The sequence below is a fragment of the Aedes aegypti genome, chromosome 2, assembly GCF_002204515.2.
Source record: "Aedes aegypti strain LVP_AGWG chromosome 2, AaegL5.0 Primary Assembly, whole genome shotgun sequence".
Lineage (NCBI taxonomy): Eukaryota > Metazoa > Arthropoda > Insecta > Diptera > Culicidae > Aedes > Aedes aegypti.
The window spans coordinates 281,821,559-281,833,912 of record NC_035108.1 but is presented as its reverse complement, the minus strand read 5'-3'; the positions used below and the strand labels follow the sequence as shown (position 1 = coordinate 281,833,912).

At 46.9% G+C, this 12,354-nt stretch overlaps 1 protein-coding gene across 1 annotated transcript in view; it reads left to right on the top strand.

The window, feature by feature from the left end:
* The window catches only part of LOC5565764 (RNA-binding protein 5-A), a 30,571-nt gene extending 18,997 nt beyond the window's left edge, over nucleotides 1-11,574 (top strand). The window contains exons 10-12 of the mRNA XM_021845189.1: nucleotides 9,748-9,940; nucleotides 10,200-11,248; nucleotides 11,305-11,574. Of these exons, the coding sequence (XP_021700881.1) occupies nucleotides 9,748-9,940; nucleotides 10,200-11,248; nucleotides 11,305-11,436 (1,374 nt within the window). The 3' untranslated portion in view covers nucleotides 11,437-11,574. The remainder of the gene's footprint in view (nucleotides 1-9,747; nucleotides 9,941-10,199; nucleotides 11,249-11,304) is intronic.
* The last annotated feature ends 780 nt before the right edge of the window (nucleotides 11,575-12,354 follow it).

Below are 12,354 nucleotides of genomic sequence, written 5' to 3'. Positions count from 1 at the left end.
GTCGGAGTCACGAGCATCACTTCGAGCTTCTCCAACTGCTTTAATCATCTGCTGCTCTTCAATTTCCCCCTCTTGCTCGGGAGCCGGTGATACGTCCTCCGGAATCACTAATCGTCCGTCGCTCTCACTCGGTGCCTTGAATGGGAATGCTGCTTCGTTGCAGCGGACATCGCGGGCCACAAACATTTTCCGCTTTTCTTGATCCCAAAGACGATATCCAGTTGGTGCGTAACCGAGCATCACACACTTTCGTCCGGTTGGATCCAGCTTACCTCTCTTCTGTTTCGGTACCCAGGAAAACGCTTGGCACCCGAAAACTCGCAGCTTGGTTACATCAGGCTTTTCTCCATGCCACCGTTCAGCAGGTGTTTCCTTACCTTTGATTGCTTCAGTCGGACTTCTGTTGGTAACGTAGACAGCATTCAGGACCGCTTCTCCCCAAAGGTACTTTGGCGCACCCGACTCGGTCAGCATCGCTCGCATTTTCTCCACTATAGTGCGGTTGAAACGTTCCGCCACACCATTTTGCTGCGGGGTGTACCCGACCGTTGACTCCACTTGAATGCCTTTTGCATCATAGTAGGCTAGCTGCTCTTTTGAAAAATACTCACGCCCGAGGTCGCATCGCAAATTTGCAATTTTCGTCCCAAATTTAGCCGTCGCCATCGCTTCATATACCTTGAAATAATCGAACACTTGGTCCTTTCTTTTCAGCAGGTACACGACTCCGAAGTGCGTATAGTCGTCCACAAACGATAGAAAGTAGCGGTATCCATCCGAAGTTGGCGGGGTGATTTGCCCACACACGTCCGTGTGCACGCGCTCCAGAGGCCTTCGAGTTTGCGGTCTTGTACCACAAAACGGTTGTCTTACCATGTTGCTCTCAGCGCAAGCGTCGCAAAATTTTGCATCACCATGGAGACCATCCAGCCCGTCCACCATCGCGGAATTTTTCAGCTTGAGCACATTCTTGAAGCTAAGGTGCCCATACCGCTTATGCCACAGCTGTAGCTCCGTGTTGCTACCGGCTGCCAATGCCGATCCACTTGGCAAACGATTCATCCGCAGATAAAAAAGGTTGCCCTTCGATTTCGCCACACCGATGGTTTCGCCGTCCTTCGTCAAAATGGCACGATCCGGCTTGAATTCCACGTGCACGCCCGCGTTCAGCAACTTTGACAACGACATCAGGTTGTATTTCAGTTGCTTGACGAGCAACACGTGTCCAAACGACAACGTGTACCGATTTTCACCAACGCATAACCTGGCCTTCACGGTACCTTCCTTCGTTGCTACCAGCCTCTCACCATCCTTTGCACTGTCGATATGAAGCGGCACGTGCAGCTTGTGGATCTCCTGGAAGTAACCTTCGTCGCCGACCATGTGGGAACTCGCTCCCGAATCTAGGACCCACTCGATTTCGTCCGGCTTTTCCGACACCTTCGCTCCGGACACAAGCGCCACCGCCTTGTCGATTGGAATCTTCGCTACTTGAGCCCGATCGGAACGATTTTTCACTTTTGGGCAGGCAAACTTCTTATGCCCGATTTCTCCACAGTGGTAGCACTTACCGGCGAATTTCGATGATTGTGGCCGTCGATTTCCGGATCTGGCCGCCAACACCACTCCATCAGACCCGCTCGCAGCACTCGAACCGGATTCTCTTCCAGATCGCTTTTGCTCCTCCGCTAGAAGGCGTGCTTTGACGGTCTCAAGCTTCAGTTGGTCGTCCAAATTTTCCATCGCCGTGGTAACCACATCGTAACTAGGTGGCAACGAAATAAACAGTTGGCTCACCAGGTCGAGCTCCGTAACCGTGGCACCGGCGTTTTTCAGCTGTCGTCCCAGCTCATCGAACCGACGGAAATGGTCCGCCAGGGGGGTTCCTTCCTCCATCCGCAACAACGCCATCGACCGCCGGATGTACGTCTGGGCTGCAAAACCTTTTTTGGCATAGGTATTTGCCAATGACGTCCACATCTCCCTTGCGGTTTGCTTGTCACGAATATATTCCAGATGGCTGTCCGCAATGTATGCCACCAGAAGCGCTTTCGCTTTTTCGTCCTTCTCCAGGAAAGCGGTCCTCGCTGGTTCCTCCACCGGGGGGTCCTCCGTGATGGTTTCCTTCACTCCATGCGCCGAAAGTTGGGTCTCCACCCGGAACTTCCACGTGTCGTAGCCTTCACCGGCAAACTGCACGATTCCTGCTTTCTTCGCACTGGACATCTTGGGGCTGGAACGGCTTCGAGAACTTTTCACTTTTCTCTGGCTCTTAGGTATGGCGTGACTGGGCCGATAACCTAAAGAGAAACACGTGGTAACACTAACAAACTGGTGGTTTATTTGAAACTGATTTCTGGTACTGGCGACAGGGTGATATTTATACTACTATGGTTGCTATGCAGTTGTTATATATAATGATCATAGCAACAGGGAAACTAACTGTATATAATATGGAATTCAAATATTACTGAGTTGCTTTGATTTCAACAAGTTTTCTTTAGTTTCTGGCCTTCGGGGTGTCATCGTCGTTCGTCCTGTCAGTAAGCAAGTTTCATCTAGTCCCATCCGTTTACCTAGTTGTAAGTAGTTACGCAGGTCTATGTTGATTGGTAGTAGCCGGTGATTTTGAGGAATTCGATTAGTGATTTTTCTCTGTCTGCGTCATTAGATAATGCGTCTCTAATGCTCAGGCCGATGTCATGTTGATCTCGGATGATTTGGAATGCAGGGCAATTTATAATTAAGTGCTCTACCGACATATGGGTTGAGCACACCGAGCATTGTTTGAGGAAACCGACCCGGGATCCGAGGTCGTGTGAAAATCTAGTGTAACCACAGCGTAGTCTAGAAAGTATTCTTTGGTCCTTCCAGTTTTTTGTGTCGGTCCAGCGATGTGTGTCACCTTTTATTTTCCGTAGAAAAGAATCTCGAGCTAGATTCCATTCGTTCTCCCATGTTGAAGTAAAAACTGTTTTGATCCATATTTTCAAATCGGCTGCAGGTACTTCAGGGTGCGCTGGTATTTTTGATCTGCCTTCTGCTGCCAGCTTGTCAGCAGCTTCATTTCCCTTGATACCGCAATGACTGGGGACCCAGACATATATGGTGTTGCTGTTTGAAGCTGTTCTGATTGCTTGCACCAAAGGGTGTTTGTTCTTTGGGTTCTCAAGAGCTCTCAGTACACTAGCTGAGTCGGTAACAATAGCTTTCCAGGTAAAGCTGTATTCTGTAACCGCCGAAAGAATAGCCGTAGCTTCGGCCGAAAAAATCGAGGTGGATTTGGGTAGGCCTCCGCATTTATTGATATTGGGTCCGAAAATGCCAAAGCTAACTTCGCTAGAAGTCTTTGAACCGTCAGTATAGAAGAGTTCATAGCCGTTCAGCTTTCTTTTGATAAGTTCATTGAAACGTGGAATCACAGTAGTGGGATTCAGGTTTTGCTTGGTTGGTGTATTGAGTGTCCAGTAGATCCTGGGTGGAGAGAAGTCCCACGCTTCATCTCCAACCCAGTGGACCGTGGACACTGGGGGGAGGATTTGGTGGGCGAATTGCTGAAGGAGTTTGTTTGCCTCTTTGAGGAGGAACACTCCCTCGTCATCCCCGCTTGTTTTCTCCAGGAAACTGACAGCTTTGGAGCATACGGATATCGCAAAAATGTATCGGAAGGGGGGAATTCCAGCTTCGACGCATGTGGATGTTGCTGGTGTACAGGGTAGGAGTCCAGACAAACTGCGGATGCACCGATTGTACGTCGGTGCAAGTTTGCTGATCACGTTTTCGGAGTTTCTACACAGCAGTTCGGCACCGTACAGTAGCCTGCTGCAGACAATTGCTTTGGTAACACGCAGACCCACGTCGCGGTTGTTTTTGGTGTGCTTGCTGGTGATAATTCGTAGCAGGTTTAGTCGACTTTCACATTGTTTTTTGATACGATCGCAGTGCGGTTGAAAACTCAGATGCCGGTCTAAGTATAATCCCAGGACGCGGATCGTAGCATCAAAGGGAATTTCTTCGCCGTCGATGGTAGGAGGATTCTTTTTGGTGCGATGCCTTCCTGAGCATATATGGGAGAAATGGCTTTTGGATGGTGATAGGTCGAAGCCTATAGATAGTGCCCAATCATGTACTGCTTTGATTGCGTTTTGGAGTTTCCTGCGGATCAAAGTTGGTTTGTGTCCTGCAACGAGGATAACAATGTCATCCGCAAACACAAATATAAAAACGCCTTTTGGTAACGTTTCAAAAACTCCGTTCATGGCGATAAGGAAGAGGGTTACCGCCAACACGGAGCCTTGAGGTACGCCGGTTTCCTCCGGAAAAGAGTTCGATTTCGTGTTTCCGATGCATACTTGAAAGGTTCTGTTCGTCAGAAAATTACGGATGAAAGCAAAAGTGTTGCCACTGATTCCCCAGCTGGCCAGTGTTCTAAGCACTCCTGGAGTCCAAGTACGATTGTACGCCTTTGAAAGGTCCAGTGTGGCCAAGTCCACGTGGAGGCCTTTTTCGAGGGCGTCGTCTAGAACTTGGCCGAGTGTTGCGAAGTACGTGTTTGTGCCACATCCTTGGCGAAATGCGTGTTGTCGATGGTCGAGGAGATCGTTGTCACGGATGAATTGTGTTAGTCTTCGATTGACCATTCGTTCCATTACCTTACCACAGCAGCTGGTCAAGGAGATGGGGCGGTATCCGCTCGGTTCAGTACGATTCGAGTCATTTTTGGGAATAGGAATGACTAGGCTGTGTCGCCATTGATCGGGAAAAGTTCTATCTTCCCAAATTCTATTGTAATTTTTAAGTAAAACTCTTTTTCCGATGGGTGGAAGGTGACGAAGGAGAGGGTAGCCGATGTCATCTGGCCCAGCTGATTTTCCTTTACCGTTACCTAATGCAAAGGACAATTCAGCAGAAGAAAAGGGTTTGTCTAATCGATCACCTGGGCGGCTACGCGGGATTGAGATGGATTCAACGGTAGTCGAAAAATCGTCAAGCTGAGTAAAATCAGGGTTATAATCGCTCCGAGAGCTCAATTTAGCGAAGAAACCACCAAGAATGTTCGCAATTTCTTTGGGGTCCCTGGAGATGCCGTTGCTGGTTTTAATGGCAATACCGTTGATGCCGCGTTTCCCTTGCAACGCGTTTATGCTTTTCCACAGTTCGGAAGATGAGCTGTCACTGCTTATACCGTTCAGGAATTCGTCCCATGATTTGCGCTTTGCAGCACGCACTATGTCCCGGCATGCGTTGCGTTTTGAACAGTAGTCCGCAGCTATTTTTTCTGCGTTAGGGTGGTCTTTCGGAATCCGTTTCATTTTTCTTAGGGCTTTCCTCCTCAATTTAATAGCGGTCTTGGTTTCAGGTGACCACCATCTTAGCGCCCGACGGCCAGCGTTTGGGCTTGTTTTCGGAATGGCTTCGGAGGCTGCTGTAAGGATTGTGCTAATCAACCCTTCTAGTGGAGTATCATCTTCTATAGGGCTGATTTCAATGGTATTTTGGAAAAGTTGCCAGTCAGCTAATTCATATTTCCATCGTGGACGTCTGGTTGTTTTTGGTGTGGGGAAGTTGCAGTAGATCGATATCGGATGATGGTCACTACCCATGGGATCCTTGGAAATTGACCACTGAAGGCGTCCTAAAAGGTTTTCGCTAGCGAAAGATATATCTATGGCGGAACTGATAAGCGGTCGCGTGAAAGTGGGAGAGCCGTCGTTCAGTATACGAAGGTTTGCTTTTTCCGAGGCCCGAAGAATTTGGAAGCCCTTTTCAGTGTTCCTTCGTGAACCCCAGCTAACATGATGCGCGTTAAAATCGCCCAGGATCAGGAAAGGCGGGAGAAGCTGATCGAGAAAATTGGACAACCTCTGCTCAATGTTCTTGCAATCCAATGTTGGTATATAAATACTGACAACGGTTATTGGAAAGGGAGATTCAACTCTAGCTGCTACTGCGATCAGATCTGAGTTAGGAGTAATGTCAACGTAGGTTGTTGATCTATGGATTCCAATTGCTGCAGACTGATAAATGTTTGCCCCACCTTTCAGGATCCAGTTGTATTGGCCTTGTAGAGTTTTTTCCATTGTTTTGGTGTCTGATCTATGAATCTCCTGAAGGGCAATTATAACGGGTGTAGACTCTGCTATGAGCAGTTCTAGATCAGCAAGGTTGTTCGAATAGCCATTCATATTCCACTGTATCGCTAGCGATGAATGCTTCGTCTTCTTGCTACTCGCGTTGTCTGGGTGTGAGGGAGGGGTTCTTGTTCGCGTACTTCGTCTGCGTGCTAGTCCTACGGGTTTGCAGGAAGACTTAAGACTGGAAGCAGATCGCAATGGATCTTCACAGGCAGAAACAGCTAAAGTGGGTCTTTCTAGCGGTGAGGATATTGAGCTCACAGGAATGAAGGTCAATAAGGATGAAGGGCCAGCAGCTGGAATAGCGGCGTTGTCGGTTCTGTACTTCCATTGGTCATATTTTTGCGCATCCGACCGAGCTTCCGGTGGGATAGGATTATCAAATTGTAACTGTGCAGGCGGAACTGTCTCCTGTCTGGGAGCCAACAAACGCTGGGGATTGTCCAAACGATCCGATTCACACGAGGCTCTCGCGCTGGTGGTGCTACGACTACTTGAGGCATTTTCCTTATTAGTTTGCTCGTCGTCCTGGGGGAGCATGATGTTATCATGCGACCCGTTGTTTTCCTTACAGTGCAAAGCCTTAACTCCCTCGCTGACCGTTCCAAAGGAGTTTGCCAACGAACGCCGGAGGTTGTCCACCGGTTCCGGTCCAGCAAAGTTTTCCGCACTGGTGGGGCCCCGGCTGTCCGAGACCTTATCCTGCTGGCTTGTTTTTTTGGTTCTGTCGAAGTCCGGGTGGGGAGTATGATGTTATCACGCGACCCGTTGTTTTCTACAAACGGAGTACCGATGGTTCCAACGCAGTTTATTTCCAAAGAGTTTGCCAACGGATGTCGGAGGTTGTCCACCAGTTCCGGTTCACCAAAGTCTTCCGCACTGGTGGGGCCCCGACTACCCGAGGCCTTATCTTGTTTGCTTGATGTGTTTATGAGTCCCTCGGAGTCCAGAAGGGGGAGAGTGAAGTTATCACGCGACCCAGAAGTTTCCAATCCCAAGGTTTGGACGTTCGGGAGTGCTGTTTGAGCCGCTATGTTAGCGGGGAAGGAAAGTTTGTTCAGGAGTTTGTTGGGGGTATCGTCCTCTGTTTGATGCATGTTGTTTTTATCTCGACATGAAATAATTTTTGGTTTATAACTCATTGTAGTTATTTGTTATTACGGATGGTGGAAAAAGGTAGGACGTAGCTTGCTAAAATGTTCCTGATGCCACGCTCTCTTCCATTGCTTCGTCTGAAGACGACGAAATGTGGTGTTCTACCTCTGACTCATTGCAAATATCGTTTTCAGGTGCTGGAAAATCTTCTGTATTGGAGATGTACATTACTGATTCGTTGGCCTTGGTTCGTTTAGCATGGAGATCGCCGCTGTTTTTTTCTGCATTTTTTTTCCTCAATTTCGGTTTTGTTCCGGTGTTGGTCCCAGAAGCGACTACATCCATCGGCGTCGCGGGGACTATCGATAGGTTCTGCGCTACGGTGACTGGTGTTGCCTTGCTTGTTCTATCTTTCTGGTTGTTGTGCCCTTGAGAGCCGGGAAATGAGGGGGGGACTTGAGTTTTGGTGGGTTGCTGTCGTTGTAATTTGGAGTTGCTGCTGTCGAGAGAAGTGGTTTTGGTGTGCGCGCGTAGAATTCTAATTTCGTTGTCCTTTTTAGTTACGGTCTCTTGAAGGAGCGAGACTTTAGCGACAAGGTCCTCAATGGTCCCATGCTTGCGGACCAGATCCAACCTGGAGTCCTTCTCTAAGGCTTTCTCCAGATTTAGGATCCTCTCATCCTTCTTTTGTATTTGATTTTGCAGGTTAATAATCAGTTTTTCGAGACGCTGGAATTCGTTGCTGCTGTTGGGAACATTTCTTGAGGAGATTTGATCTTCGAGACTCTTTATTTTGCTATCCTTTTCAACCATTTGTACAGAGAGAGCTTCCAACTTCGCCGACAAGTCCGAGATGGTTTTATCTTTGCTATGAACTGCAATGCCTGCGAAAGAACGTTGACCAGTGCTTGCTTCAAAAGCTCTTCTGGCTTCGGGATAAGACAACCCCCTATCCACTCGTATGTGCTGTATTGCGTCCTCGATTTGGTAGACTGGACATTTACGGCTGCCGAGCGAATGGTCGCTAGACTTACACCGAGCGCAGTATGCAGGGTTTTGGCATCGAACACCTTGTGTCAGTTCATGTTCCTGGTTGCAGTTTCCACACGTCGGGATTTGCTTCTGGCATTTTTGCCTGGTGTGGCCAAATTGGTAGCACTGGTAGCAGAGCATTGGTGCAGGGTAGTAGGGCCTGGTTCGAATACGCTGGTAACCGATGTCGATGTGTTCGGGAAGTGTAGTTCCACTTACGGTGAGAATCACCGTGGGTGTGAGTTCTCTATCTTCACCTACTTTCCTGGTTATTCGACGGATACCTATGATGTTTTGGTCCTTCAGGCAATCAAGGATCTCGTTGTCATCCTTAACCTTCATTAGATCGCGGCAGCTGATCACGCATCGTGTTGAGTTGAGTCCCGGGTGGTAGGAAACTTTGACAGCGGTACCATCGGTGAGTTGTGTCATCGTTAGAAGCCTTTCGATGTGGTGCCTACTTCTGACTTTCAGTGCGTATGACCGGCCCTGAGCTTCAGGAATTGCTCCTTCGATCCTTCCGTTTACCCTTTTCTCGATTGATTGACGCAGTGTGAACGGGTGTTCTGGCATTTTGCCGTTCACTGGTTCCATGCGCAGCACTATCAGCTCACCGCAGTTTCCTTGTGGGTCCATATAACTGGGCAATGTAGCTCCAGTGTACGTTCCGTCGATGTAACTAGCAGTCCCTCCTCCAGGATCACCGGGGAGGGGAGGATAGCCGCCACTCAGCGACATCGCTGGTGGGGCGTGTTGATTATGTGGAACACCAATGAATCGAGTATTTCGTATGTTTCTTTTTAAGTGCTAGTTAATTATTTTCTTATCCTGCGTACGCGAAAACCAACCGTCGATTTGAGTGACTGGCTCGAGCAGAAGATGCAAGCGGCGCAAACGAACTTGCGTGCAAGTTCGAGTGAGAAAGCTGATGTGGGGTTATTTTATCACGATGGCGACGTTGTGTGGCGTCCTTTCGTTTGAGCAATTGTAAAACTAAATCTCTTTTTCCACTAAACTGGGACAGCTGTTATCAAAATCTTCACTATCCACTAAATCACTGGCAGCGAAGGGATATTTTTCACTATTTTTCGGAAGTAATTAGCGCAATTACTTGAAGAGAAACGCGAAAAAAACTCGACCGTGAAATAGTAAGCGACCGAACGTGTCGATGTGATGTATTACTCGTAAACATTCTTCTTCTTTCTGGCGCTACTATTGGGACAGATCCTGCTACTCAGCTTAGTTTGCACTTCCACAGTTATTAATTGAGAGCGTCCTTTGATAATTGGCCATTTTTGCATGTGTATGTCGTAAGGCAAGCACGAAGATATTCTATGCTCTGGAAAGCAGAGACGCATTTGCTCATGATCTGTTCAAGTTCATGTTCTTAGCCATTAGTTGAGTTAGTTTTGTGCTTGAGACAAGCGCTGCGATAATACTGAGAATATTGGTAATACAATACAATATTTTTCAACTACATTTGCAGGGGCAAATGAGCAATTTTCCCACCGAAGCACAAATGGGGGAAACGGCTAATTCAGGAGCTGCTGTCGCGCAATCAGCACTGGCAAGAAAACAAGGCTCCAAAAATAAGGCCGAAACATCGACAGCTCCGGCGGCTACTCTGCCAGCTCCTCAACCACTGCAGATTCCCAACGGTACCGATGGAAAGACATACGGTAACTACACACTTAAATTATTTTACGGATTCCTGTAAAATCTCAACTGCTGAACAGTTCGGTAAATTTTTACAGTATTCGGTGAAAAATCACCGGAATCCGTAAAATTTCGACGGAATTACGGTGTTTTATTTCACCGAACTGTTCAGTTGTTCAGATTACGGTTAAATTCACCGTACGAGCTTAGTGTGTATATCTCCCAAATTATTGTATAAAATTAATTCTTTTGTTAACTAATTTTTCTTCTTGTCATATTTAGCCACGCCTGATGTTTCTCAGTATCAGTATGATGAGACGTCCGGATTCTATTACGATCCTTCGACTGGCTTGTACTACGATTCTAATTCCCAGTACTATTACAACAATGAAACCTGCTCTTATCTGTACTGGGACAATGAAAAGAGTACCTACGTCTTGGCACCGACCGCCTCGACAACTGCGGCGACTACGGCAAGTACAGCTACAGAGACAAGTACCGCAGAATCTGCTGCTGCCGCTGCAGCTAACGCCAATGGAGATAAAGCGGAGAAAACCAAGTCAAAGGACCAGCCCCAGGACAAAGTGAAGGTGGCCAAGAAAATCGTCAAAGATATGGAGAAGTGGGCAAAGCAGCTCAATCAAAAGAAAGACTACAGTGTGATACAACCGCCGGCGAGAGTCGAAGAAGCAACACTATATTCCTCACTGGGGCAGATCTCCGCACGCCCCGTAGAATCTTCCGGTGGTTATGCGGATGTAGGATTTTCACTGCTGGAGAAAAAGCAAAGCACCCAAGCTGTTTCAAATTTCCTAATGGGACAGGCGAAAACGGCGGCTACCAAAGGCAGCAATGCCTTGGTTTCTTCATACAATTCCGATTCGGATAATGAATGCGATGATGGCATTGGAGAACGGGAGTATGTTGACTTTGAAAAACTCACCTGTTTGCTGTGCAAGCGTGCATTCCAGTCACAGGAGATTTTGAACAAGCATTTAAAGATGTCTTCGCTCCATAAGGAAAATCTCCAAAAGCTTAGGAAAGGAGTAGACACTAGCGGTGGAATGGTCAATAAGGGGGGAGCTTACCGTGATCGAGCTAAAGAACGCCGTTTGAAGTACGGAGAAGTAGATCCTCCGCCGGTGAACAAGAGCAAGGAACGGTTTCAGCGCGAACTAGAAAAACAAACCCAAGCTTCGTATAGTGCACCGAACCTTGCGGCGGTTCCGATTGGTCAAAATAATGTGGGCAACAAGCTTCTTCAGAAGATGGGTTGGTCCGAGGGGCAAGGCTTAGGAAGGAGCAACCAAGGTCGTACTAACATAATTGAGGTAAGTTTATTATATCCTTTATTGATTCAAGATTAAAACGATATATTTTTGGGCAGACTGAAACTCGGGTGGCAAATGTTGGCTTGGGTATTAAGGCAGCACATTATGGAGCCACTGGAGATGACTATAAAACGTACATCAAAAAGATGATGAAAGCTCGATACGAACAAGCAGATGTAAAGGATTAGGTTCCAACGCAATTTTCTGACCACGTATCGGAAAGATTACTGTTGCAGCTCTGCAACATTGTAGTATTTTATTCTGTTTTCAGGAATATCTGGTTATATTTTTAAAAGTTCACAAACTAAAATTATGATTAAAATATAGCAATAGCGTTATGATTTATCCGAAATTTGGCCTTTTGGATTATATATTTAGGTTAGATATATATCATAATTGTCGTCTTTGGATCCCATCTTCAATAGATGAGTGTACTGTGCACTGAACACGGCAGTAAAGCCCCAAACGCAATGCTAGCGGAAGTAAAACGGTACCCGTCCAGTCAATTTAAACCATAACATACTTACCGGTCTGAAGTTGATTCACTTTCGTTCAATTGTACCCTTAAAGACAAGATTAGCTGATGTATATTCGACGTCGGCTTGTTAACTTTCTTTCCTTAATGTTTAAGAATGCTACTCGATTCACACCCGACGTTTCGGTTCGCTTGGAATTTTTCTCAAGGGAACTGTAAATATAAGACACCGACTTCCAAACCGCTCGCTAGGTAGGAGATTGTCCGCATCATGACGGTTTACAACCGGACGGCGTCAAACAATCATGAAACAGAAAAGTTTTAAAATCTTTTTATTTAGATTGTTGATTTCACTTGAAATTTTAAAGTTTAGCAAAGGTATCATGACTAGGAAACCGTAGAGAAGTATTCGATCCGTCAATTGTGTCGCTTGTATTCATTTCAAATTTTATCTGTATCGTTGACCAAAACGAATATCCAAACTCTCGGTGTTTTCTTGTAGAAGTGCAGAAGACTCCTCGACTCCCACAAAGCAAGTAATACGTCAACATGTCCCGTCCCTCCCAAATTGGCTTGCATTTTGACGCAGCCGGCGCCGTTTTAATGAGAGCACCTACACTTACACATTGAG